We start from the raw sequence: 27,666 nt of genomic DNA on the forward strand, positions 1-27,666 counted from the left end.
TGAGAATGTTCGTGACATGGATTTTCGGCAAAGATATTTTCCGATTTATTCGCCAATTTTTATTATAAAAGTACAATTGTTAATAGAATGTGATAATGACCTACGCGTTTTATATACGCTCGCTTTCCTTCGCAGTTATTCACCGTCAATGGAACAACAGGAAGAATGCACACATCACATAAATTATACTGTGATTCGCGACAATAAACATTCTCAAGATTCATAGTTCCACATACTTTAATTAAATTCGTTTCCATAGTTTCACGCGTTCCTCGGATTAATTCTTATTTGACCTGCCTCACCTTCCAAGTAGAAGTGCTTAACATTTCAATAATTTGTAATATCACGCCATCTTGGGCCCTTCAACGAAATAACGACGGTCGCGATCTTCTTAAATTCGTACGTGTCAAAAAACAAGAAAATACAAAGCACAGACCAGATCGAGATTTCAATTTGCAAATTCCACGTGAATTTAAATAGATATCGATCCGTAATTTAAAGCTATTTCGAAGATAATTCTAGAGTCAACGTTTCTAGTAACAATTAAATACGCAAACACATGGAATGAAACTACACGTCGCAGTTGAAAATAGCCAGACTTTTAACCAACGAACTGTACGAAGCGTAGTTTAAATTAAATATTTAAAATACTTCGATCTATTGTCCTGTAAACGTGTTCAGTGATATATTTTAAACAGGCCAAGCCATCTCCTCAATTTTCTAACAAGGAACATTTCTCCAGCGATGCGTCGATATTTAAATAGAATTTTACGGTGGATAAGGTTAAAACTACTTAATGTATAATTTTGAGTGTCAATAACTTTTAAGGTTAGGAATTAAGGCCGAGACGTACCTGAACTACCAGCTAGAAAACTTGTAACTGCTTTTCCACCTTTTCTATGGTAGTCGTAAGAATAATAGTCGTAACGTATATGCGCAGATTAACGAATGCAGGCGAGTTTTATAAAAATAGAATGGTTCAGAACTTTGTACAGATTCTCACCGATGTATTTCTATAATAGATGTATAAAAATCGTTAATTACCTTACTACGCTCACATGCAACGTACCTCCCCCGTCGTCTCTAACTACTACTTATTTATCACATTACATTTTTTTTCTTTTTTTTTATGCAACCTTTTCCTTCTTTTTTTTTGTTTATTCTCCTAACTTTACCACTCACGATACAATTTAATTCTGCTCCGGGTCATCGTCGACGATATCCATGCTATCTACTATAGTTTCTTCTTTCGCGTCCTCGGCATGCGTATTGCATTTTAACGTTTCGTCGTTGCCCTTACCCTGCCTCCCGTACGTCGACTCATTCTCATTCTTAACGCCACTCTCGCACTCCATGGACACCGTACCTATCGTATCCTCGCTTTCTTTCTTACCAGACTCGACTCTCTCGGATGCACTTTGATTCTCAGGCCGCTCGTTCGCGGAACACTCTTCAATGATGACGACCTCGTCGTCGTCCTCGTTTTTGCTCGCCGTGTTAGCGTCGCTAAGGGTCTTGGCGAACAAACTTTTCTTCGACCTTTTGGAGAACTGCTCCCCTCTACCGACGGAGATCAGAGTCGCTCTCTTCGGGGTCTTAGTTTGAGACAACTTACTCTGCGAACTAGTTCCAGCGGACTTAAAGGTCAGCTGTTTCTTCATCTCCTCTTGGGTGATCCTCTTCGTGAACTGGGTGATGAGGGGCGAGTTCTTCTTCTCGTCCTTCTCCAATTTATCCGCGGCTTCCGCGACGTCGCTCTTCCTCGGCGGCACCAGATTGTACGACCAGCGATTCGGTAATGGCAGATCCTCGCTAAGGTACTTTTTCCGTATGTTTTCGGGCACGTACCAACAGCTCTTCTGGTACATCGGACCCTCTTCCGGGCAGGCCATCCACTTGCCGATCTCGCGAATCTTACGGAACAGATTGGACTTTGATATCTGATTTTTGTTGTTCTCCTTGCTCCAATAGGACATGAATTCCCTCACGAGGAACTTCGTGCTGTACGTGTTGCCGTGCGTCAGTCGAATCAACTGCGGCAGCGCCTTGTCCGGCACTTTTCTCTTCGAGGCTGACGCCGATGACGTGAACGCGCCGCACTCGTTCGCAGCCTCGTTCTCGTTGGACGTTTGTAGCGTCACGGGCACCTGACGTACCCAGACCTCGTGGGCCGACAGGAAGTCCATCGTTCTTTGAGGTACTGAAACCAGGAATACATTTGCAACGCTTGAAGCTGCTTCTGACATCACTTTTGATATTTGTACAATTGAAACATAGGCTTGGTTAATGTATACAGACTGGTTACATGTTTTTATAAACTTTGATATTTAACTTTACGCAAAGATGTTGCTTGTAGGTTGCATTTCTGAGAGTCGGATACTCACTGTTTCCTAGGAAGGTGTTCTCAGGCCCCCGCCAGACGCAGCCAATAATTTTTGGCTCCAACCTGGACGTCTGCGTCTTCCTCTCCGTCTCAAATTGCTCCCCCAGAGCTTTCAGTTTGAACTTCTGCGTTTCGGGAGACTACGAAGGAAAGAAGAATTTAATAATGGTATAGACTGTCTCTGATAGAAAATATTTACCATGTCTATCTTCTCCTCGTCGTCGGCCCGAAGTTCTTCGTCGGACAGGTACCTGAAACGCAAAAGATGATCGATTAGAGGCAAATGCTGGTGAAAACATTGAGACTCGATGGGAATTCTGACGGATACCGACCCATGAGGCACCATGAATTCGTTGTCCACGTCGTACTCGTTGTCGTCCGGGTTCTCTTCGTTCCTTTCGTCGTCGGATCCGTGCAGAGATTCGCCAGGCTCCTCCTCATCCCATTCCTCGTCCGAGTCCACATCGTAATTGAACCATTTCTGAAAACAGAATATGGATTTTCCAATTAACGAAACCCTGTTACGTTAGTTTTCTTTCGTTAGAATTTCTATATTTTGTTGGAAGTCCCCAAAAGCGACGCTGGTCGCGTTATCGTCCGTTTTTCGTGCCGTTTATTTTAGTTACGATCACGGCCACTGGATTTCACTGGAGTCTGCTATGATTAAGCAGGACGTCGGTATCAATGCGACTTCCTTGACGAGCGATAATCGCGGCTTCGACGAGCGTCCAGCGCGAGTGCGCGTGCCGCTGGTCCCCGAGCGTTCTTTTCACCGATTCCATCCTCTTAGTCACGCGATTCGGCCGGGTATACGCGGCGGTTCCGTTTCCGTTTTCTCTCAAAATGTAGATTTCGCTTCGCGTGAGATCGATCCAAGTCGCGAAAACTTCGGTCAGACAGTGAAATGCGCGACAAATCCCGAACGCTTTAAACGCTCGAGACGGTGAGTGCGTACGTCGAGACGAGGGTAATCGAGTCAATCTACAACGTGGAAGCAATTTTCTATTTACCAGAGACCCGGCTCGATTCGCGTTCTTGGTCCCGATCGGAGGAACGAGAGATCCGTAGGACGGTCCAAAAGGAAGATGGACTAACACAGATCGTCGAGATCGATTCGTCGTGTCGTTAAACGCAACTTGGTAGCTTATATTCGTAGCTAATTTTTACTGATCTATTTAAATTCTACGTAAGTCGACGAACGCCCCGGGATCGAGGGGCGACGATTTTCCCAGCCATGATACATCGGTAGATCGATTTTTCGCCGACGGAGAACCGAGCGAGCATCGTCCCTTTCGCAGTCGCGGTTTGAAAAGTCGATAAATCGTCGGGGTTTTCTCTTTTGTGGCGCGCGGAGGAGCGATTCTTTGTTCGATAAATCAACGTCGATTTCATCCCCGCGCGGGCATCAATTACAAGACGCTCCCGGGACATTAATTTATTATCGAGGAGAGGAACGCGGTACCGCGAATGATCGGTGCGCCACGACGTCGTTCGAGCCGTGAACGCGGAAAACCGGACGCCCCGGAGAAAAGGAAACCGGATACCAGTTGAGCAGCTTTTGGCAGCAACGAAGAGGTAGGCGACATTTTTTACTCCATCATCAAAACTAACATTGTAAAAATATGTTATAAATTGTGGAATCTACGTGGAAGAAAATAAACCTGCGACCAAAGGATCATGTTAATCTTTGTGGTTTCTTTTCGATGACCACAATATTAAAAAACAGAATTCAATCGTGTAGGATGGTCTTCGAGAGTCTAATCTGGTTTAATTACTAATTTCGCGTCACGGAATCGTCCGTAGTGGCGTTGACAGAACACTTAATTAATTTTTTGTCCGGCGGGCTCTTTCCGATTCTGTTTCTACGATCGCGCCGACACCCTCGAGCGTACTTTAAGCGGCGATAAAACTTATCTCGAAAAATGATGTCCGGCTACCTCTGCGCTACGCTTCTTCGAGCTTCCACGAGATCACTCGGTACCGCGCTGTCAAAAAACTCGGAACAGACGCACTCCCACTCGACAGACACTCTACGTTCCGATATCTTCGTGAACAACAGAAGTCTGAAATTTTTTGTTCGGTTCGTACGATCGCAACAATCGCGGGAAGCGCAAGTACCACTGTCGACTCAATTTTGAAGAATTATCCAAGTATAGATAAAGTAAACTCTGTCGTTATTTTAGAAATATCACGAAGCACGATTGTTACTAACGAATAAAAAATTGGTACTCCTGTGAGCCTCAGCCCCTCGACTATGTAATCGATTCTTCTACTTGATATATTAGAGAAAACCGACTGTCTCTCTTAATAAATCAAGTTTCAAATATAAATATAAATAACAAATATGTACGTACAATCGATGTTCATAAATCTAGCGTCGATAAATTTTCGAATAGTTTCAATGATATTGGGAATAGTACAAAATAGGACTACTCCATTAACCTCTTCAGAGACAATTTTGGGTCTATTTATTATTGACGGCAACTAGAATTATAAAAAAAAGAAAAACTAAACGTCCACATATGTGGCCAAGGGCGTGAAGAGGTTAAACTATATAATATTTCTAAGCGAATATTGGTGTTTATTATCTAAGTTTAAGCGACATTACTCGGAAAAAATGAGAATAAAGTGAAATCGAGAGCAAGTAACGGGCCAGTTATCGGAGAGAACCCAGACCACCGTTGGTAGAAAAGTGAATTTCACATTAATCACGGGACGGATGGGAGTCGATCTAGCGATTTCAACGCCGCGTGGAAAAGTGTTGCGACGTCTGGCAAGATGCACCGGGGCCAATGGAAATGCAGTTATCAGTATAACGCGATGCGTGACGTTAAATCGGTGCCTGGCGAAGTGACGTACATTATTTACAGCGTGTTGTCACCCGCCGGGCCATCTGTAATGGCTGTTTTATGCCCCATTAAGATTATGGTCGGTGCTCCTCGTCGTGCACACCGGAGATTAAAATCCCCGCAGTCAGGAATTGATTTATTTCCGAATATTCGACCCTCTAACGGATTATATTGCTCGTACACGGCTTTGCCACCATCGTCCGAGCTTATTAATTCGTTTAACCCTTACGATACGACGTATGAATTATTAAATTTAATCATTCTACCGATGGACGTGGACGAATCGAGCAACGAAAACGATATTACGATTTATTTAATCGATCGCGTAACTTGTGTTAGTCCCTGTTATTTTCTTCGACGGTTACACCAGGTTTTTAGCAACGTCTTCCGTGGAATTCTCGTATTAAAATATCGAACGAATACGCTGGCGCCGTCTCCGTACGATTATTCGTAATACTAATTTCGGATATCTCTGCATCCAAGAAATCGATACAAGTATCGGCTTTCCCGTCGCGATCGGCGCGAAATAACGCAATCGAGAGCGATTAATAGGTCTCTCTGGGGGTGTAGATAATGGCTAATCGTCGCCAGCGAAGTCAACCGAATTTTAGACGAAAGATTTAATCGTCAATTAAACCGATCTTATTAAAACTTTTGTGTTTCATGGTACAAGTATTTTCCCTTTTGAAAACTACCGAGAACTCGTACAGTATCGTATTGCCTTTCATTTCCTCGTAAGAGACACGAAACCGTAATATTTTCCTGTTTGCGACAAATTATAAATGTTAGTGAATCACGTTCGTCAAAAATAATACACCAGGTCTGTAAATATGAAACCGGAATTTCACCATTGGCGCTAGCTGTTAATGTTGTTACCTTCAGACCGTTTCATTGATACCATTCTTTCGTTTTAACATGTGATAAGGATTTGCAACTCACAACAATACAAGTTTCATACAATGGCATAGTTTTTAATAGCGTTGAACATGTCGAATTTTGTGTCTGGAAACTACGATTTGCGGGCAGCATTGATTTTCTGTTATCATTTGAAGAAAACCGCTGCAGAATCGCATCGAATGCTTGTCGAAGCTTACGGTGAGCATCCTCTTGGCAAATCACAGTACTTTGCGTGGTTTAAAACATTCAAATGTGGCGATTTTTACGCGAGAAACGAAGAACATGGAAGACTACCGAAAAAGTTTGAAGACAGCGAGTTGCAATCATTGTTGGATCAGGATGATGCTCAAACGCAACAACAACTCGCGAATCAATTGAACGTGACGCGAGAAGCCGTCTCCATACATTTGAAAACCATGGGAAAAATGTATTGCTTCCGTACAAAAATTCCGGTTTCATATTTACATACCTGATACGCACTGCCAATTATTATTCTATGTAGGTCGACATCGGGAAATCTTGTAATTCGATATTACCGCTAATATGAAACATTAATTTTCCGCCAAATGTACGTTTCAATACTCCAATTCATCGACACAGATCGGTGTATTCAATTCCCACATGATTGGAAGTATTGTATATCGTAGTATACAATTATTGTTTCGTTGGATGATCGAATTCGCGTAATATAAACGCAAAAAAGTATTGACGCGTTCTGTACTTGGGATACAAAATCAAATTATCTGGAAGTCGAGCAATCGGGACGATTGGTTACACAATATCGTGTACTATAACAATATATAGGAAGATTAATTTTATATAAACGGACTGTGTTCGTATTTTCGATATTAAAAAACGTCAAAATGTAGTAAATGTGCTCCACTATCTCGCGTTAAAAGCTCGAATTGCTCCTGCTGATACTTCTCGCGCAAAAAAATTCGCAGAGTCCTCGATTAATAAAAGCAAAAGAGAGCAAATATAAGGCTATCGAGGGTTTCGGGCGATTGGTATTTTCCTACAATTAAATATCTGCGACCTAACGTTCCCAATCGGTTGTTACAAACTCGCGTATGAAAATCGGAGACATCGTACGATAACAATTAAACCCTCCCTCCTTTTTCCGCAAAGATCGAAAGCACCCTCCTCGACGCCGATCCGTCAGATGACTGCTTTGTCGCCAACGTGCACAAATAAGCGTGGCTCAATGACCAAAGAGATTAAGCATTCAGAATGAAAGGTCAGGACGTTGCGCTGCGCTTCTCGTATACAGCGTGCTCTTGACTCTTGAATCGAACGCAAAACATATACAATTGTATCTAAGGTCAGCCTCCCTCGACACGGATGAACGTATTACAAGCGATTCAGATGCCGAGTACCACCGACTTCGAACGCTTTATCGCCTCTGCGTTCTTCTTGTCGCTCTAGGTCAAAGCCATTGCATTATATAGACGCTCCCATTGATACATTTCATCGGAAATATACTTTTCAGGATCGCCTTTCGCGTTTCAAACAATTACTCCGTTTTAACGTTCGATTCCACCTACTCTTCTACGTTCTTTCACTCGAATCTGTTTAACAGATTGAGATTTATGGGTTTACTACAATTTAACTAGTATATACAAAATGGGTGAAGCTAGTGAAACGATTGAAACATTATATAACAAAATTTTTAGATCTAAGCTGATAAAGCGTTGCTCTGTTGTTAAGAGGGTCGCCCAAACGCGGACGTCGTCGATGGCGTCTCGTCGCGAGCAAAAAACGGAAGAAAATAGCGCAGACGTTTCGTGGGAGGGGGGAGGAGGGCGATGGTGCGCGAATTTCTTGCAAAGCTCGCGGTGAATCGGCGGATAAAAAAAAAAGAGGCGAATCGACGTCGATAAAGCACCGAGAGGAGGCCACGTGCGGTCCACGCCGGGTCGTCGACGGGGATCGTTCGTCCTCGAGCAATGGCGAACTCTCCCGCGGGTCTGTCTCGCAGAAATCTCGCGAGAGTGGCGGCCGATTATCGGTAGGGTAGGTGGTATCGTAAATAAGCGAGTTTAACCGACCAATTAGCCAGGAAGCCGATTCGCTGGCGCGTCTGACGGTGTTCTGGGATCAGCCTGGCTCCGATCCCTGGGGAGAAGCACCGTGACGGCGCCGGGTGGCACAGCCTCCGATTATCTCTCGAACCGCGTGCCCTGTCACACGTCTCGTTCGCGTCTTCTGGAACGACGGACGCAGTCCACACGCGTCACTCGGCCGCGAAACTACCGGTCCAAGAGGGTGCAAACCGCGCAACGAGACTCGAGGATCCCCTTCACGATCGAAACGATATTTTAACGGGGTCTGATCACCGTTCACAGAGTAAAAGTGAATCGAACGGTGGTAGAAATTAGAAGCTGACGATAGGCCATCGTCCAGTGGACACTGTCCATCCGTATCCGTATTTGTGATCGCCATTATTGCTCTTAGGAAACTTTGGGCTAGTGTGACCACCGTCAGGGAATGAGGTTATAGAGCAAAGGGAAATTGAATGGAAGTGTACTTGCTGGATCTGGGAAGACTTTTCACAGGGAATTGGCGGGCCCTCCTCGTCGAGCGATCCTCGGTGTTCAGCTGGAATTGCTGCTTGGATGACCACTCAATCAGCGTTAAGATTACTCTAACAGATCATTGTTTATCCGTATAGAAAAGTCGGGCAATGATTGAATAATCGTCAAGAATTTGGATATTAGAGATCCAAGAGTGTATATAGAATCGTTGCAGCTCTTTGGTGTACCAAAAGCCACGGTTTTCCTCAGTTCTTGCTGAGAGAAGGAAGACGTCTGACTGGGATCATCGTTGCAATAGTATTCTGTGCAAAGCGATAGTCAGTTTTTGAAACGAGAACGAACTGTGGCTTCCTGATAGTTCACAGATTATCCAGCCACAGTGTAAAGAGATTCTGGATCTGAGTAGACGATATTAAGATAGAGGTGCAATCGTGGGAGGATTATTTTCATTCCACGTAACGATAGAGATATCGTGAAAATAAAAGAGAGCGATTATCGTCGGTTATTGAACGACTGATTTTGGTAAAAGAGAAATAAAAGACTTAATATTTCAAGAGCAGGGTCGATCGAGAACAAACAGAAGCGATTTGCGATTTATTTAATAGTAACGTCGAGAGCCTTGTAACAGTGGCAATCGGAAGTGATAATGCGCAAAGGAAATCGAGACAGTGATTGATGGTGAACTACATGTGAGAAATTAACTGGAACGAGCAGACGAAGTAATCGAATAGCGTTGCTGATTTTTTTGGAAGAATCGATCACAAGTTCCGAATCGACATGATAGACGAAGCTGCGATGTTTGACGTGAGTAAAAAAGAAGTTTCCTTAAATATACAGAAAAATTCAAGTTCGTTGACACAATATTCTTGTGGTACCTAACAATGTACATTTTATTTAACGCGAAACCTGCTAAAAATCGTTTCTACCAATAACCATTAATAAGTTTCGAGGCTTCCGGGTGGAAGTTGCGTCCAATAGTATCTGGACAGCGACATTTCGCGACTGATACACGGTTATCAGTGTTCCATCCGACTCTGATGAAGCTACGTCGCTAACGAAACGTCAAGGCAAATCTCTTTCCCCAATAACGAACGAAAGTTTGAATATTTAAATAATGACAATTCCAGCGGATTGAAATTCGAGCTTAATCGTTTGTAAGGAAATCGTTCATTTAAAAATAGTTCGACTACTCGTTTAGATATCAAAGAAAATATCATTTTCTTTCAATAATTCATACAAGATTGCTCAAGAAATTGACACAAGATTGACCTGTTAATCTCCCATCAAGAAAAACAAGGAGTTATTGAACGTCTTCCTTTCGCTCTAACTTTACGCCAGAACCGTAAACGTGTACGTTAGGTGACAATCACGATTGTACTCTGGGCCTGATTCATAAATGCGAGTTATTGTCCAGTTAACACTGGATTTACGGAAACCGTCGATTTCACGTGTTTCAAACCCCGTGCTTACGGTTGGAAGATTCGTAAATATTATTTGTTAGCGATCGATGCAATGATACCAATATGTAACTCATTTTAATATCACTGTCGACACGAGTTTATAACGCCATTCGACGATCTGAGAATTTATCATGGTTCCGGCCAAAAGGAGAATTCTAAACCAGAGTACACGTTGGGTACTCAAGTTAGATACGCTGTTTTTAATCCAACCTTGGCGATACCGTCGAACGCAAATAGCGAGAGGTCGTTGCACAATAAAAAATGTTCGTCTATGATTTTTGCTCTATCCTGTAGCCCAAGCCCGGTTATTAGAATCGCCTTGTACGCGTTTCCCTCTGCCTTTCGGCGCCGATAACTGAAAATAGAATTCAATTTTAATCGACAGATATAGAACGTTCGCGTTGCATGACTTATTGTTGGTATCACCGGGCAACCGTGCGATTAATCCAAGACAAGCAACGCGGAGCTCTCGCAACAATAAACAGTCTTGTGCGTCACTTCGTCGTTCGAACGTTTTTTTTTTTCTTCTTTTTTCGTTCCTTGGTCAATTTTCAATCTTTCTTTCTTTTTTTTTCTGTTCATTTATCGTCGCAGATGACGGACGAACTGTTGTTCTCCGCGCTGGGCCTGACCACGGACGCGAGCGTCGAGAGTCAATTATTCTCCCCGAACCCGATCGCCACCGCCTTACACAGCGACTTCGAGGCGTCGCCCTGCAGAACGACGCCGCGCGTCGACGACTCAGAGACCATCGACGACCACGCGATCAACGTCAACCCCATCGAGTGTTACACTGACCTGACTTGCCCCAAGACACCCTGGAACGAGTGGTCCAACAACACCTCCACGTCCTCAGGTACACCATCATAATTTTTTAATATTCGATAACGTAACCAAACAAGTGGTTCTTAAACCATGATTCTCAACTTTTTTACAAATTTATTTTATTGCAAATTAATCTTCGAAACGTTTCCCCCCAATTTTGTACGACTTTTTGCCATACGATGTGAGTTTAAAGTGTCGGTCATCGGTGACCACCGTGGCAACATTCACCCTTCACTGGTCAAACGACCGTTTCTCAACTATTTCTTAAATTTCTTTAATTGCAAATTAATCTTCGAAATATTTCCCCCCCCCCAATTTTGTACGACTTTTTGCCATACGATGTGATTTTAAAGTGTCGGTCACCGGTGACCACCGTGGCAGCATTCACCCCTCACTGGTCAAACGACCGTTTCTCAACTATTTTTTTAATTTCTTTGATTACAAATTAATCTTCCTGTCTGAGCCAAGCAACGGGTATTCTACTGATCCATTATCGATACTACTTTTTTGCTCGATAAAGGAACGATGATTTTAGAGATTGAAACATGTTATTTGTTGCACGCAGGGTGTTTGAGCGAGCTGAGCGAGTTGGACTCGGAATTGGAATGGTGCCTAGATAAAAGTTGGAACTCTGGGCTCCCGGAGAGGACACCCCTGTGCACCGCTGGTTGCGAGGGTTTTCTACACTTGCCCCTGCCGAGCCCTCAACAAACGTTTCAACACGAGGAACCATTATGGGTGCTGGGGATCGATTTGAGAGCACTCGAGGATACTTTGGAAACGAACGGAATAGGTAAGTTTCGAGCACTGCGGGATTATCTATTCAGACTAAAACTAGGAGGATCACTGCATCCGAAAACATTGATTCAGGACGGAAGGCCACTTCGATTACCCCGTTGGTCACTATTTTAATCGCTCCGAAATTTCTCACAATTTTCTATTACCACTATCCACAATTGGGCCAGTATCGCGAATTAATTATATCAGCGATCCCTCGAGAGAGATCCGCTTGAAACTAACTACTTCTGTCAATCGCAGACTACAACAACAATCGACTAGAGGAGAATCACATCTCATCAGCAGCTACCGCGGCACTGGCAACCCACGATTACACTAATCGCAGTTTGGCGAACGCGGCGGAGGACCGATGTTTTCCTTGTACTTATCAGGGCTGCGTGAAGGTACGTTTCAAATCTGAGCTCGCGCTGCGTAGAATTGGCGAACCGATTACGAGGAATCGCAATTACGGTTCACGTTATCGAGTCGAAGATATCGGTTTCGTTTTTTGACCAAATTGTTCCCAGCCAGCTGAAAGGTCAGCTCGAGTCTCTGGAGATTTTATCCCCCTTTCGATCTGTCCAGGTCTACGCGAAGGCGTCCCACTTGAAGGCTCATCTGCGTCGACACACGGGTGAGAAGCCGTTCGCCTGCACGTGGTCCGGATGCGGATGGCGTTTCAGCCGATCGGACGAGCTGGCGAGGCACAGGCGTTCCCATTCGGGGGTAAAACCGTATCCATGCGAAATGTGCTCGAAACGATTCGCGCGCAGCGATCACCTGGCCAAGCATCGAAAGGTGCACAGAAAGAACGCTTACCCGTTGTTCCACGGCGGCAGAGGGTTACGCGGCGGGAAGATGAACATTCTGCCGACGGAGACTTAGTCGATCGTCCGCGGACGAAGCTAACTCGCCAAGACGCCATCGATCGAGGAGGAGACGTTGAAAGAATTTTCTCTGTGGTTTCCACGATGTACTTAAAACGGAGAACTTCCAACGAGGACGGAAAACATTCTTTCAACGACCGATTTTATACCGCCGCGAACGAACAATCGTTGCGCGAAGTTGATAAAAGAGATTACGTCGGACTATCGTTGTCCATCTTTAAGACGGTCCATTGGACCAAATACAGCCTTAAGAAATGATAATAAATATTGTTGAAAATGCCTCGTCTTCTTCATTGATTATTCTATAACGATGACACCTATGCGCTCTGTTTTTGACTTACACAATAAATATACCATTTGCGATACTACTTCACGCTAAGCATATTCCACTGAACTTTCATATTCGTATTCACATGCTAAGAATCACATTTTTCAAGACTCACCGTATCCTTTGAAAATGGTTTCCGAGGATTGATGCTGCGGCTCTGCTTTCTCCACGTGCCCCGATATGGCGGACGTCGGTTTTCGGAGAACTGGAGTAATTTGGTCCGCTGCTTCTCAATGTCGATGCTCTGCTTCACGATGTTCGAGATTCCGTCGGTTTCTTCGTCTATAGACAAGATTTAATTACGATACTGCATTTGGATTCGATATTTTGTAAAGGAAACTATGATAATTACCTAATATAACCACGTCGTCCTTCGCTTCGAACGGCCATGTTTTCGTTGACTTGCGCGGCACGAGCTTTTTACTTTTGATCTCGCTGATATACAAGTCCGACTTTCCCGCGTCCCCTTTATCGTGTTTCTCATCCAGGGACGATTTCTCTTGTTCGTTCAAGGCTCTTCTACAAATCGGAGCCAATTTCATGTCCGCTTTGACTTCGAAGGGCATGAAATATTTTGCTTCCGTGGTAGTTTCCTCTTCTACGGACTTTTCTTGCTTCTTAGCGACGAAGAAACTGGTGAAATTCGAGGCTGCTTTTTGTTTCCTACGCTCGGCTTCCAATTTCTCTTCTTCCTTCTTCCTCTTCTCCTCCTCCCTTTTCTTGCGCTCCTCGTCCTTCGCTTGCTTCTCCTTCTGCTTCTGTCTGTAAACGAATTCATGTTATCACAGAAATCGACGGGTAAAAAGTTTTACGGAAGTCGCGTAGATCGCTATATTCGTACTCCATTTCCATTTGTTTCTTCTGGTCTTTAATTTTCTTTTCCATCAGTTTTTGCTCTTTCTCCGCTTTTTCCTTCTCTTCTTTCTCCTTACGTTTCTCCTCCTTCTCCCTACGTTTCTCTTCCTTTTCTCTCAGACGATTTTGTCGTTCCTCTTCCAATCTCTTTTCCTTCTCCTGGCGGTGAAACAAAAAAATTCGTTATTCACTCGTAGAAAAATGAAAGAAATCGAAATAAAATACGCGTATTATCAATGCAATCTACCATCTTCAGTCGTTCTCTTTCCTCTTTTTTCTTAGCGCTTAGCAATTTCTTTTCTCGTTGTTTCGGCGATATTTTCGACTGCTTCGGCTTATCATTTTTGGGAGTTTTAAGAGCACTTGGACTACTAATCTCTATACTTCCCTCCATACTTTCATTAGACTTTGTTTGTTTCTCTTTATTCTCACAGTCCGAAGACATGGTAACAATATCAGAGTCAGAGTTGCAACTCAGTGAAGAGCGGTTCGCCATTTTAAGTTTGAGCGTTGCTGGACTATCAGTTTTCGGACTCTTTTCGATATTTTCGATCGACGTTGTTCGTTCTTTACCGTCTTCATTGTCCGAAGACATAGCAATATCAGAGTTAGAATGGCGACTCAGAGAAGGGGATTTCACTAATTCAAGTTTGAGAGCTTTAAGAATTTTCGGATTACCAGTTTTTGTACTTTTTTCTATAGTCTCCTTCGACGTTGTTTGTTTTTCTTTGTCTTCATCGTCCGAAGACTCTAACCTTTCAAGTTTACGTGTTTCTCGACTATCGATTCTTGTACTTACTTCGATATTTTCGTTCGACTTTGCATGCTCTTTTTTGTCTTTATTATTCGAAGGTATAACAATATCAGAATTAGAACAGCAATTCAAGGGAAGTTTCATCAATTCGAGTTTCAGAGACTTGAGAATTATTGGTTTATCGGTTTTTGTACTCTTTTCTATATTTCCCTTTGACTTTGTCTGTTCTTCCATGTCTTCATCGTTCGAAGACAGAATTGTAATATCAGTGTCGGAATGGTGACTCGAAGAATTACTGTTAAGCAAAGTCCCTTTTTTTACAGGTTTTCCTTTGGGAGTCGTAATAATCTGTTCATCTTTCTTATCCTGTATTAAATTCTGGCAAGCGCTTTCCAAACTCTCCTCATTTTTATCAGTCTTTTTAAGGAATTTCGTTAAAGGACTCAACTTTACTTTATCCTTTAAGTCCAACTTTTTTTGTCCTGTCAAAGATCTTCTTATCTTGTTCTTACCTTCCACTTCATTTGATGTTGTATTTTCTTTCACATTTTCAGATTCAATATCTTTTATTATCTCCATGTCTTTGCTGCTTTCTTTTGCTTTACTCTTGGCATCGTCATTTAATTTATTATCTGCAATATCTTTACTCGATTTCCTATTCGAAATTTTCACTGCTTTTGAGCTTCTATTAATTACAGATGGTGATGTTAATTTTCTCTTCTTACTTTGCGAACTATTCTGTAACTGTATTGGACTTTGCGTATGAAACGGTAATTGTGCTGAAACAGACAAAATTAAACAAAGATAAATCAAATGATACAAGAATTATAGATGTTTAAACTAAAATACAAAAAATTGATCTCGTATATAATTCTTTTTCAATGACAATTACACAGACAATTTATCATAAATGTTAGAAACATGTACATACCTTGTTTCATCTTCTTCTTTTTGGCAGGAGTAACTGCTTCTATAATACAATCATCTTGTTCATTAATGTCCATCATTTTCATCTCATATGTCCTTTTAAATGATAAAAAATTAAGATGAGTCTCAACCACATTGTCCAAATAATATAATAAAAAAGCTATGAAATGCGTTTTCTGTTTATCTTACCTAAATACTTTCGAATGTGTACCGTATCTTAAAGCATTATTACGATTGACAAAACTAAAGGTGAATCTGTCAATGGCACATTATTATAACCTAGGTAATAATTTATTGGATAAACGCGAATAACATACAAATTAAGGTTGATTATAAATTTACTCTATACAAATTAAAAAATTAAACTATTATGTACAGATACGAATATTTTACAATTCAACAGGCTATTTTCGCAGAAAGAATATACCAAAAAAACATTACTGCCGGGTCACAATCGTAACGAAATCCGCGGGAAAATAGACAGTGGAAGGGGTAACAATTAAGCATGCTGCATCTTTCCATGAACGTCTATTTTACTAGGTTCGTTTGCACGAATGAATATTTGCAACCATCAATACGATCACTCGACGATTGGTTAAAATCGGTACATTTCAAACTAATTTTAACGTTGAAAGTATTAAGCCAAGGTCAAAAAAGAATGCCCTTCAAAAGTCGTTGTGGGTTACCCACAATTTATCATGGGCTACTTGCAATTTATCACCTAGAGTAAATATATCCAATATGTGGAAGAAAGAATTGAAAAAGGGATTTGGGAATTAAAGGACGTTCTTGAGGATTTATCCGAATTTATAATTACATAATTCACATGGAAGCATTGAATCTATCGTACGGTTCAGTCTTCTGATTGGTGAAATGATATTGGTAATTTGCAATTGGTAGAATATGACGTTTTCCACCAATTGAAAACCTAGGGAATTGATAGTTTTCTAACTGTCCACGAATTTTCGCATAGAAATATTTAATATGTGCACATGCAATCCTTAAACATACCTCTGTATGCCATAACGTCACAGCGTTTTAAACAATTAGTCTAATAGAATTGACCTTAGAAACTAACTGTCTTATTTTCATTTACAAAACTACTCTAATCAAACGCAGTCTACATTGAAATTGTATCTATATAATGAAAGGATATAGAATAAAATTTTATTTCGTAGTTTTTATTCGTTTTAATATGACGAATCACCCCAAAACCGGTTCTTCAACACTCTGTATATGAATTAAATCATCAATTTTTATTAATCTTGTTTACGCATATACTTTCTTTCAAGTTTTGGGTTAGATAACTCGCTCTCAATACGACTTGGGTTACTATACTCGCGTTGGTTAATCAAATTAACTTTAGAGTGGTATTAACTGCTGCAAAATGAGGTTAACCAAAATTGTATAACCCGCTGCTAGAGGGTTAATCAGGTTAACCACGCCTCTATGCATCGAATAAACCCAGTTACATGGTTTACAATGCGAGACTGAGAACCACGATTTTAAATCGAGCCAAGTAAACATATTCGTTCGTAGTTCGTGTTTCGACAAGGACAATATTATTTTATTCCAAATAGTATCGCCAATTTCGGGAAAATAAAAAATTCCCGCGAAAATCAGCACTTGCGAGAATCAGTTGGTACTCGGTGCCCTCTATCGGCGAGTACAGATTTCATCGCCACATCACGTTCGTTCGATGAGTATCGGATACCGATCGGGCGGCTTGCGAAGCCGTTTGGTCAATAAGAAGTTCGTCGCGAAACTCGAGAAAGCAGAATGTGGATGTTGACGTGAGTAGTGTATCGTGTGTCAGTGCGGTACTCGGCCCGTGTGTAACAATTTTACGACCACGAAGGAACGCTCGTTAAACAATGAAACTGTATTACAAATAAGAAAAGGAACGTGTTATCTTGGATCACCGAGTAAGCGAATAGAAACGGGAGGGTGTTATTTCTATAGTCAAGAAAAAAGTCGACCGTTGTCCGGATTCTATTGCAATGTACCGGCGCCCCACCCCCGCCGACTGTTTGTCCTTTAAATCTAACCCCTTGCAACGTATTCGAGGGTAGCACGCGTACTATGCACGAGCATTACCGTCGCTGTCATTGCTTGTCAGGTAAGACACGACACTGTTAACCCATTTTCGCAGATATATTTACGATCGGGAGATAATATACACCTCGTGAAATAGTTTAAAATCTTATCGCGGAATAAACAATTTGACATCCAGCGGTTCAATTGTCGTTCCCTCGGAGGAGGAACATTCGTACGTTCTGCTCTGTAATTATAATCGCACAATGACGATGCAAGGCTATTCTAGAATTTAGCACAGTCGAGAATTTCTCAAGAATAAAAGAGAATCGTGCATTGCGCCGTTTATCGTTAGTTCCTGACTCGAATACCGAATCGATTGTCAATATGCTCGATGTACTCTCCATAGTACACATCGTATTTACAGCGCGATGTACTTTATGAATACAAACGACAGATTGATTGCTGCCGGTTAAATCGAGTGATATTAATCGCAGGATGGGGAACATTTGTGAAGATAATATCGATAATTTGTCGCCGCTATGGTTTTGTTACTCTAGACTATTGAGACTTAAGAACAGACCTAGGTGTTATTTCTAATATTATTTTGAATTTAAAATTTTGATTTTAAAATGCAAAATAATGTATTCGCTTTAGCTCCAACCTTGAAACATACGAAGTGGATATCTTACGATGATAAAATCGAGATCAAAATAGACTGTGAATCGTTATTCGTAATACCATCAATGAAATAGTATTTCATATGCAGAGAAAACTGGAAAAAATTTAATTTGAATAATTGACGCGTGATATTTCGTACAATCCTAAGAATAAAATAGAGAACTTTGAAGGCACATATCAAACTATAATATTCGTTTACTATACGCGCGAAGTTATTTTATCTAGTAATTTTTCATATCGAGTTTTGGTTTCTATCTTTTTGCATTTATTGTGCAATCTACTGTTCGAAATAGTATTACAAATAGTACCCAGGAATGCGTTCATTACGAATAAAATAAAAACGGTATTTGCAAAAACTATTTAAAGAGTGCAATGGAAAAATTGAAAACTTCAATTTTTGATGATTATTGCAGGGATTTACACAAATCCGTGTTGTTAATATGCGTTTAAGGTTACTTACGTTTATATTAACCTTAAATATAAAGTTAATGATAATTGATCAAACATAGAAGAATTTTATTGCATAGAATTTAACAATATATTATTTTTGTTTCAGTAATATTCTGCCAATATTAAGCAGTTTAAAATATTCATTACCGCATACATTATTTTTGTTGTATCTATGATTTGATTCAAAAGTTGATATCAACAAACTCAACATGTATGCGTTAAAAATGCAAGCTGCCTGCCAAAGCGAGGGCAGTGGGGAACCTGATGATCCAAGTACTCATCAACAGGAGCCAGTTAGACCTCCACCACAAGATTGTAGCACATTTGACATTGTTAGAGCAACACAGGTAACACAATTTTTAAAAAACAGATTCTTTCTTATGTGCAGCTACTCCCAAAAACAATAACATTTTTTATCATTTAAGAAATTCTTTTCTTTTTGTTATGCAAAAAATTTATTTTCCCCAGTTTGGAGCACTCGATCGTGTGACTGAACTGGTAGAAGATGGTGCTGATGTTAATCAACCAGATTCAGAAACTGTAACATTACTACACTGGGCTGCAATAAATAATCGAAAGGATATTGTAAAATACCTTATTGCAAAAGGAGCTGTTGTTGATGCAATTGGCGGAGAGCTTGCTTCCACGCCATTACATTGGGCCACGAGGTTAATTTTAAGTTGCAGCATCTTTGTTTACTACATTCTGTGAATTTTTCAAACATAAAATATTGTGATTAAATAAGATTCATTCGTACCCAGACAGGGACATTTGGCCACAGTTGTGTTATTGATGAGAGCAGGAGCGGATCCAACTCTCAGAGATTCCGAAGGATTCTCCTGTATCCATTTAGCAGCACAATTTGGTCATACGTCTATTGTTGCTTATCTAGTCGCGAAGGGAGTAAATCCAAATATGCCGGACAGAACCGCGATGACGCCACTCATGTGGAGTGCCTACAAAGTGAATAGGTACATATAAGAAAAGAATAGAACCGTTCGATCATAAATGTCTTTACTTAGTCACATTATATTGGTTACTTTGAAGTTTTTTGTTCTACAGTTTAGATCCGACGCGCTTGTTGCTAACTTTGGGAGCGTCCCATTCGCTCGCGGATAATTTACATGGCAACACAGCTTTGCATTGGGCTATTATAGCTGAAAACAGTACAGCAATATCAACTTTAGTTCACCATGGTGCATCGTTAGATGTACCGAATATGCGAGACGAAACGGCAATGACGTTGTTGGGTCGTCACATTGGAGCTGCCTGGTTGGGACACAAAATCAATCAGGAAATTAAGGAAAAACAGGGAAGAACAAGAACCTGGTGTAGAGATAAGGTACATATTACATTGTTTGCATGCAGTCTTATTTTATACTGTATATATTACTTTTTTCAGAGAATGCGCTGGTACTGTATGATCAGTACACCATTCATAGTATTTTATGTAATCGGATTGATTCTTCAATGCGGATTGGATTATCTAGATAAATTAGGTGCCTTTGTTATTCTTTATATGGCATTATATTTAGCAAATCATTTTGTTTTCGACGAACGATTATGTCATATTTTACCGATGTCAATTTACTTGGCTACGAAGGTAAGTACTTGTATCAATTTCGAAGTACAGTATTGTCTCTCTATAGCCGCGCGTGTCGGGACCGGGCGCACGCAACTTGAGAGACGAGTAGTCTATTCGGCTTTCTTTGATTTCACGCTCGAGCGTTCAAGGGGGATGGGGCTCGTCGACTTTTCTTCGGCTTTCTCTTTGATATCCGATACCCGATGTCGCGTCGCGGTGATTACAAACGAAGTAGTGGGGATAGCTTCGCGTCTATAGAGAATCCGAAAACGCGCGGCTATAGAGAGACAATACTGTATAACGCATCAATTTATGACGGCAATGTTGTTAGGTAGATAAAGCATTTTCAATCTTATTGCTAGAAAAATCAATCAATTATATCAAATATCCCTTTGTTTATTTTAGATAAGAAAAGCATCTTATCGCGAAACGTATATTTTAGATAATGAGTGCGAAAATCTCACATTATCAATAAATACAAATATTTCTGATACCGTACTCTCGATCGATGGTCACTCCCTTTATTTGAAGCTAATTTTGTATTATTTATTCTTACAATTATTATATATAATAATTATTTTCCCTTATATAATTTGCTCTACAGATGTGGATATACTTTACATGGATATTCTGGTTAGGCATACACGCCGCATGGTATTTGTGGTTATTACTAGTGGGTGGTTCTGTACCATTGTGGATATGTTTTTTACAATCCTGGAGAGGCGATCCGGGTGTAATTACAGCTACGCACGAGGACAAATTGAATGTAAATATTTCGATACTGCAAACGATCGTATTTTTTTACGCGGGGTACATTTATTAATTTATTTTTCAGACGATCATAGAGTTAGCCGAATCCGGCGGTTTCGAACCGCAATCATTTTGTAGTAGTTGTTTAGTCAGAAGACCCTTGAGGTCTAAACACTGTTCTACGTGCGACCAATGCGTAGCCCGATTCGATCATCATTGTCCTTGGGTCAATAATTGCATCGGTAAGTCTTACTTGGTGTAGGCAATCTAATCTTACATATCACTCCAAACAGATTAACCGCATCGTGTAATATTTTTAACAATCTTTCTTTCTCGAAAACTATTTTCAGGTGCGCATAACCACAAATACTTTCTGGGATTTTTAGCGTCGTTATTAGGCCTCTGTATTGTTGTTCTATCGGCCAGTGTACAATACTGGCAGTTCGAATGCTGGACAAATCTAACAAATGGCCACACTGCTGACAATTACCTGGTTGCTGCAGCCACTTGCGATGCCTGGGTAATGTGGATTACAGCAAACACGTCTCTGCATTTCTTCTGGGTCGGCACGCTGCTAGCATGTCAATGCTATCAGGTACGTCACGTTTCTTCGATCGATCGATTTTGTACGATGCACTGTACGCAATTAAGAAATACGTTATTACTTGCGAACGAAGCTGGGCAAAATTTAATTCGAATAAAAGATGAGCACGAACTACGTATAGCAATACAAAGTCGTTTATCTTTTACTCGATGTTCGAAATTTTTGTCTAGAAGTAAATTTTGCTGAGTATGTGACGCGCCATGCCCCCCACCCCGATTTTAATGAAACTTTATAGGTTTGCAGGGCGACAAAAATAAAAAATACATATTGTTTTAATGGCGGCAACTCAAATTTAGAGAGTGAAACTACCCTTCAATGTTTCACAGCCTAATAATATCTTGAATAGCATTAGAGGTGCAAGAAAACTTTTTTAAACAAATTCTTTATGTTAAATGATATTTGGTCATACAAACAATCGTTTCATTGGCTTTCGAATAAAAATTTTCATTTTTATATCGATATTCGAACGATTATTTCTGTGATCAAAAATCAACGCTTTATTTGAAGAATTTATTAAAATATATTCATTCTTCTCATTTCTTTGTTTTCTTAAGTAATAAAATAGTTCCCTACGCATTTATTTTGCTTATCTACGTTTACTGGTCATTTTTTCGGTTTCTTTATTTCATTACAATTCTTATCGCATTTTTTGTTACACAATGGACAGAAGATTTGATCGACTTACCTAATAATAACCAAGACAAGTGGAAGAGATTAAATGACGCGTGTGTCCGATTCCCTTTGTCCTTTACATTTAGTTTCTTGATAGTGTTTCAACGTATCGTTTCCAAATACTAGACATCTTTCGTTGGAAAACTTTTCCTGACGTCATAAAGGCGGGAAGACTTCCTATTGGTAAGACGCCATTGATGACTCGCATTCTACCAATAGCAAGTCGGAATGCATTTCCCGCCATTCCTATTCAGGGTGTTTGGCCAATCCTGGGAAAAATTTTAATGTGGGATTCTAGAGGCCAAAATAAGACGAAAATCAAGAATACCAATTTGTTGATGGAGGCTTCGTTTAAAAGTTATTAACGTTTAAAGTTCCGCCCTTACTGAATTTTTTCCTAAAAAATGCGCAAGATTTCGGGAGTATGTCTATTCACCAAAAATAATTATAATTGACCCCCGCAACCGAAAAAAATTTTTCCAGAACGATTTGAAATTTTTGAATTTAATTGTTAATAATTTTTTAACGAAGCCTCCATCAACAAATTTGTATTCTTGATTTTCGTCTTATTTTGGTCTCTAGAATCCCGCATTAAAATTTTTCCCAGGGGTGGCCGAACACCCTGTATGTGCAACGTAAAAACAAATTTTCATTGTTAAAACATCCAATGTTGGACAAATTTTATTTAGAAATAACGAAAAAATGATTTATTCGTTATTTTTGGTTACTCTATACAAACCTTGTTGTTTTATTAAAATCGGAAGGTGGGGATACTCTGAAAATATTTCTCGTCAGTTACACGCACTGTTATGGAAGTTTAAACTTTATTTTTGTATTATTTTGTATTTTATCAGATTATGGTTCTCGGAATGACTACAAACGAGCGTATGAACGTCAGACGCTACACACACTTCAAGCAAGGGAATCCCTTCCATCGTGGGGCCCTTCAGAACGCAGCTGACTTTTGCAATTTAAGTTTCTGCGGAGTGAAAGCGAAACCCAGCTCTGACTGGTTACACAGTTTCGATCATAAGCAAAGCATCGAAAAGTTGCCTCTTCTCACCACAAAGGACAACTTCCAATATATATAGGATTTTTTTTAACGGTAATCAGCCGTCAGAAGCTAACAGTGTGTCATATCATTTATGCCTGAAGCACTTCTGGGCTACCAAAGAGTTACTACGAAAATTGGAAGTGACTTTTCCGGAAGGGTAGTGATTTTGCATATACAGATTTAAATTGCATATTGTAAGTAATTTCCTACAGTCAGTGATTGCGAATTTTAAACTTCATCTATTGTAAAAGACTGTTCTACGACGTAAGTATGCATATCCTCCCACCATTTTGTGTATTATATTTTTCAAACATCGAACAGTAGAACAAGTTGCACAAGTACTTCAATTCCATTCTTAAGAAACATTATAAAATATCCCTCTTCTTTTTATTTGTACATTCGATGCCACGGTTTACTCGATACAAACATTAATACAATTGATTATCTATAATTCCCATTACACTACATTGTAAATACAGTGAATAACTTTAATATTCGGACACTAAACAATTTTTACTTTGTCGCATTGTAATTTTGTTCACGATAAAGAAAAAAAACAATTAATTTTAAATTACATTACTGTATAGGGTCTAGTTGCTAAAAGCATAATTTTTATTTATGTAATTGTTAACGTTTTCTAAGTATTCTATTTGAAACAAAACAATGTCCAGTTTTAACGTGACAATATTCGGACAGTCATATTAATATTATACAATCAGTTGCGTTTAGATATTCACTAAGTTCACTGGTAATAATGGGATGTAAGAGAAACACTTCATACAACATACTTGTCATTTTTCACAATGCAAAAGGTGAATGGTATAGGAAAATTGCAGCAATGCTTAAAATAAGTAAAAGTACAGTGGGAGATGTTAAAGACAAATTATAAGAAAAATAAAGAAAGATCCTACATAAACTGCACCAAAATTAGCTGGTGAATTATTAGAAGAGACTTTTTAAAAGAAGAGTTTTATTAACTAGACCTTATGCGGTAATATAATTTTGGATTCAATATTTTTTTCCTTCGTCGTGAATAAAATTACAATGCGATAATGTAAAAATTTTGCAGTGTCGAAATATTAAAGTTACTGTATCTAAATTTCTATGTAATTGTAACGTTATCATTAAATATGAATACGTTAATGTTTGATTCCAATTCTTTTTCGTTTGTTTTTAGTTAATTTAACACTTTACGTCCTAATAAGCAACAGGTTCGATTTATAAATAATTTATACGCGAAAAGTACAATTCTAATCGTATCGAGACAGAATGATACCTTTATAAGAAAGAGCCATGACAGTCAGTTCTGTGAGATCATTGTATAATGTATTTTTATCGATATTATTTATTACAATTGTTTGTACTTTGTAGCTTTTAAGCGTGTAGTAGAAATATATAACAGAAACATATGAACAGCAATTGAGACACAGTTTTTGGTAAAACGCGTTATAAAATTTCCGTGTTAAACGTAAAAGGCTCAGTGCAAAGAAAACGTCGACAAAATTGCTGTCGAAAAGTACGACCATATTTATGTTTAAGCACACGTGATCGTTAATTAAATGATAAAAATCAAACGCTGCGCAATACGGTTATGATAAAAAGTTATATTGCATAATACTGTTGGCTATGTAATACGTTTTTTCGTACTTACGAGTAAGTTTACCTGACTTAAGTGCCATGCTTGTACTCTTCGAAGACATCCACGTACACGTACACGTACACGTACAACTTAATGCTCTAACCTCATAAGAGATTTGATTAACGTTAATTATATCTAATCTATTATTGTATTACGTAAACGAAAACGTTTTAATGATAGCAATACAAAATTACATATTTACAGCATAGTATGTATAAATTGTTTACAATGTCTGTTTCAATGGATGTCGCACTTTAATAATATTGTAAAATTTTCAAGGAACTATCTTATCAATTGCATGTAGCGATAAAGGAAAAAAAAAATAATATAGTTAGAGGGAGAAAGAGAAGAAAATTTTTAGAATTTTTTGTACGATAATTACACAAGTGACGACAGGTGTACAATAGCAAGTAATTAAAGCGAGTTAAATATTGTTTTACATTCCAAAAGTGTACTTCGATCTATGTATCTTCTGTCGTCGTTAATATTAGCACGTTATTAAGCATGCATGCTCCTTTCTGATTTAAGTTCTTCAGGTCAATTTCACTTTCAAGCGTTATTAAATATATCATACATATTAAACAACCGTGAAACGTTGCGTTGTACGCACAATTATCGCGGGAAAAATGAAATTTAACGATTAATCGCAGTCCTTAACAATCTAGTTTTAATCGAAATTGAAAAGTTTAATCGGAACTAAGAGTCCACGTTAAGAAACACACTTCGATTTGGCTGTTAATTATTAGTACTGAAGACTTGCATGAAAGGAGCACGTATATTTTTAACATCGTATTTCAAATAGGTGCCTAAATGTGTGGTTAGCATCTTATACGAATTTATAAGAAACAATTATGCGAATCGATCAAAATTACTAGTGTATCTTAAGTTTTAAGGTCTTATTACGTGTAAGTTCCACGATACAAAACTCAATTAAGTCTTCAATAGTAATTACTTGTTCACCTAATCTGGGTTGAGAATCATCTTCGTAACAGCAATCGAGGATGACAATTATATTTTACAATGTTCTTAATTGTATTATATACTTTCTCAGGCCACATTTAACTTGTGCGACGGATTATATTTTCTGTACAGTTCATTTAGTTTCATTGTTTAACGGTGTAAATAATTTACTTTCGTTTCAATGGTTATCGGTAGCTTTACTTTTCGATACGTTTAACGTACGCGTGTACAGAAGAAAATTAACATTCGACCGCATATTTGTCCAACCAGCATTAACGAGAAAGTTTTCAATTTCGACTGCTTATACAGAAAGCGGCGTTTGTACAGAACGTTAAAACGTACACATAGGTTTAATAATAGGTTCGGTCGCGCGAACCAACGATATTACAAAACAAATACTCCACGACAGAATTACCTACAAAAGACACGTGTAAAAAATATTATAAATACAAATGTAAGTTAAGCATCTTTATACTAGACTACCTTGACTACAAGTCGAACGAATGCGTTTGTTAAATATTTTACTTCTTTCGAATGAGTGATACACGGTTTGGTATTTATATATTTCCGTTCTAGTCCGATCAATAATTAAGGTGATTTGATATTTAGATTTTGTTAATTCGTACAAGGGGATGTGCACCCTACTATTTATAATAAGTAGATTTCTTATTTTGTAAACAAGACCAGAGAAAAATTACGTAACAATTGACACTAATCAACGAATAAAAGAAAAAAAACATTCAAGCAACATTTACAACATTTACAACATTTTGAGAAACATATACGCAACACAAATGGATAAATACAAAACACAACAAAACTTTTGTATAATTGATATTTTTAAACATTTCGTTTGTAAGCCGCAAATGATTTTCTTTAACGAGTATAAGAAAATTAAGAATTGACTACCGATTAAGATCGCAAAGATTTAAAAAAAAAAAAAAAAAAAACAGGTTTTAGTGACAGGCGAGCACTTGAATATTTAGAACATAGTTGAAGTTTTCTGACGAGAAAGTAAACGTAGTTATAAAACCTTTTTGCGACTTGTTACAAATTTAAGAATTATAAAGCTCCTCAGAAGCGTAGATGAATTTATAGCTATATTGTATCGAATCATATTAGGCTAATTATACCATTCTACTTCCAATTGAATCAATGTAAATAGCAATCTCTTTTACTTCGAATGGCGTTTCCAAGGATCAACGAAAGTGCTGAAGAACGAAACGTCAGGAACATATGAAATTTTGGTAAATAATTGGAAAATTAAATCAAAATTACTATGTGTTATATAATAAACAGAAAAATATAAATTGTTTATTTGTCATTCATTTCTGTTCCATCAAACTTCGATCATAGTTTCTACATTTATTTGTTGGGTACTATCAGGACAAAACTCCCGAATGATTTAAGTAAACTTTACCTTTGTTAAATTACTAGATATCAGATACCACTGTTAGGTGAAAGAAATGCAGGTCTGACATCGACAAACATATGAATGCAGATACACCTGTTTACTGTCAGCTTGACAGTTTAGTTTTGAGTTCATTAGTGTTACTTTAAATGGATTTATTGCAAAATTAAATCAAAATTACTGTGTGTTATACAAGGTGTTTGGCAAACCCTGGGAAAAATTTTAATGGGGGATTCTAGAGGCCAAAATAAGACGAAAGTCAAGAATACCAATTTGTTGATGGAGGCTTTGTTAAAATGTAATTAACGTTTAAAGTTCCGCTCACACTGAATTTTTTTCTCGAAAATGCG

The 27,666-nt window shown here is 39.1% G+C and overlaps 3 protein-coding genes across 7 annotated transcripts; 2 read left to right on the forward strand and 1 right to left on the reverse strand.

Moving 5' to 3' along the window:
- Positions 1 to 34: 34 nt before the first annotated feature.
- LOC122401503 (chromatin assembly factor 1 subunit A-like) lies at positions 35 to 15,823 on the reverse strand. The gene is made up of 10 exons (XM_043403677.1): positions 15,666 to 15,823; positions 15,481 to 15,572; positions 14,043 to 15,328; positions 13,782 to 13,954; positions 13,293 to 13,702; positions 13,056 to 13,222; positions 2,716 to 2,864; positions 2,583 to 2,634; positions 2,385 to 2,523; positions 35 to 2,200 (listed from the first exon to the last, which is right to left on the reverse strand). Exons 2-10 carry the CDS (start codon positions 15,560 to 15,562, stop codon positions 1,191 to 1,193), a joined length of 3,468 nt encoding a protein of 1,155 aa, XP_043259612.1. The 5' UTR covers positions 15,563 to 15,572; positions 15,666 to 15,823; the 3' UTR covers positions 35 to 1,190.
- LOC122401514 (zinc finger protein GLI2-like) lies at positions 3,746 to 12,853 on the forward strand. Of its 2 annotated transcripts, none has more exons than XM_043403698.1 (5): positions 3,746 to 3,958; positions 10,718 to 10,979; positions 11,514 to 11,741; positions 11,987 to 12,129; positions 12,311 to 12,853. In XM_043403698.1, exons 2-5 carry the CDS (start codon positions 10,718 to 10,720, stop codon positions 12,608 to 12,610), a joined length of 933 nt encoding a protein of 310 aa, XP_043259633.1. In that variant the 5' UTR covers positions 3,746 to 3,958; the 3' UTR covers positions 12,611 to 12,853. The 2 variants fall into 2 exon arrangements, with proteins under 2 accessions (XP_043259633.1, XP_043259631.1); XM_043403696.1 differs by lacking the exon at positions 3,746 to 3,958 and adding an exon at positions 8,363 to 9,467.
- Positions 15,824 to 17,201: 1,378 nt separating the features above from the next.
- LOC122401509 (palmitoyltransferase Hip14) lies at positions 17,202 to 27,511 on the forward strand. Of its 4 annotated transcripts, none has more exons than XM_043403687.1 (10): positions 17,202 to 17,595; positions 18,748 to 18,988; positions 19,110 to 19,309; positions 19,403 to 19,612; positions 19,689 to 19,983; positions 20,044 to 20,244; positions 20,831 to 20,992; positions 21,062 to 21,218; positions 21,327 to 21,571; positions 23,107 to 27,511. In XM_043403687.1, the coding sequence occupies exons 2-10, from the start codon at positions 18,851 to 18,853 to the stop codon at positions 23,341 to 23,343; spliced, it is 1,845 nt and encodes a 614-aa protein (XP_043259622.1). In that variant the 5' UTR covers positions 17,202 to 17,595; positions 18,748 to 18,850; the 3' UTR covers positions 23,344 to 27,511. The 4 variants fall into 4 exon arrangements, with proteins under 4 accessions (XP_043259622.1, XP_043259624.1, XP_043259621.1 ...); XM_043403689.1 differs by having other exon boundaries at positions 19,704 to 19,983; XM_043403686.1 differs by having other exon boundaries at positions 19,689 to 20,244.
- The last annotated feature ends 155 nt before the right edge of the window (positions 27,512 to 27,666 follow it).

Source organism: Colletes gigas, unplaced genomic scaffold, assembly GCF_013123115.1.
Source record: "Colletes gigas isolate AHSC1104 unplaced genomic scaffold, ASM1312311v1 Colletes_gigas_Sc00025, whole genome shotgun sequence".
Taxonomy (NCBI): domain Eukaryota; kingdom Metazoa; phylum Arthropoda; class Insecta; order Hymenoptera; family Colletidae; genus Colletes; species Colletes gigas.

Excerpts from the sequence above, each read along its gene's own strand:
- LOC122401514 (XM_043403696.1), top strand. The coding sequence starts at position 9,441 with ATGATAGACGAAGCTGCGATGTTTGAC. Across the intron at positions 10,980-11,513 it reads CAACACCTCCACGTCCTCAG|GGTGTTTGAGCGAGCTGAGC; the intron begins GTACACCATCAT and ends TGTTGCACGCAG. Across the intron at positions 12,130-12,310 it reads CTTATCAGGGCTGCGTGAAG|GTCTACGCGAAGGCGTCCCA; the intron begins GTACGTTTCAAA and ends CGATCTGTCCAG.
- LOC122401503 (XM_043403677.1), bottom strand. The coding sequence starts at position 15,562 with ATGAAAATGATGGACATTAATGAACAAGATGATTGTATTATAGAAGCA. Across the intron at positions 13,703-13,781 it reads AAGAAACAAATGGAAATGGA|ACAGAAGCAGAAGGAGAAGC; the intron begins GTACGAATATAG and ends ATTCGTTTACAG. Across the intron at positions 2,635-2,715 it reads GAATTCATGGTGCCTCATGG|GTACCTGTCCGACGAAGAAC; the intron begins GTCGGTATCCGT and ends TTTGCGTTTCAG.
- LOC122401509 (XM_043403686.1), top strand. The coding sequence starts at position 18,851 with ATGTATGCGTTAAAAATGCAAGCTGCCTGCCAAAGCGAGGGCAGTGGG. Across the intron at positions 20,245-20,830 it reads CAATTTACTTGGCTACGAAG|ATGTGGATATACTTTACATG; the intron begins GTAAGTACTTGT and ends TTTGCTCTACAG. Across the intron at positions 20,993-21,061 it reads CGCACGAGGACAAATTGAAT|ACGATCATAGAGTTAGCCGA; the intron begins GTAAATATTTCG and ends TTTATTTTTCAG.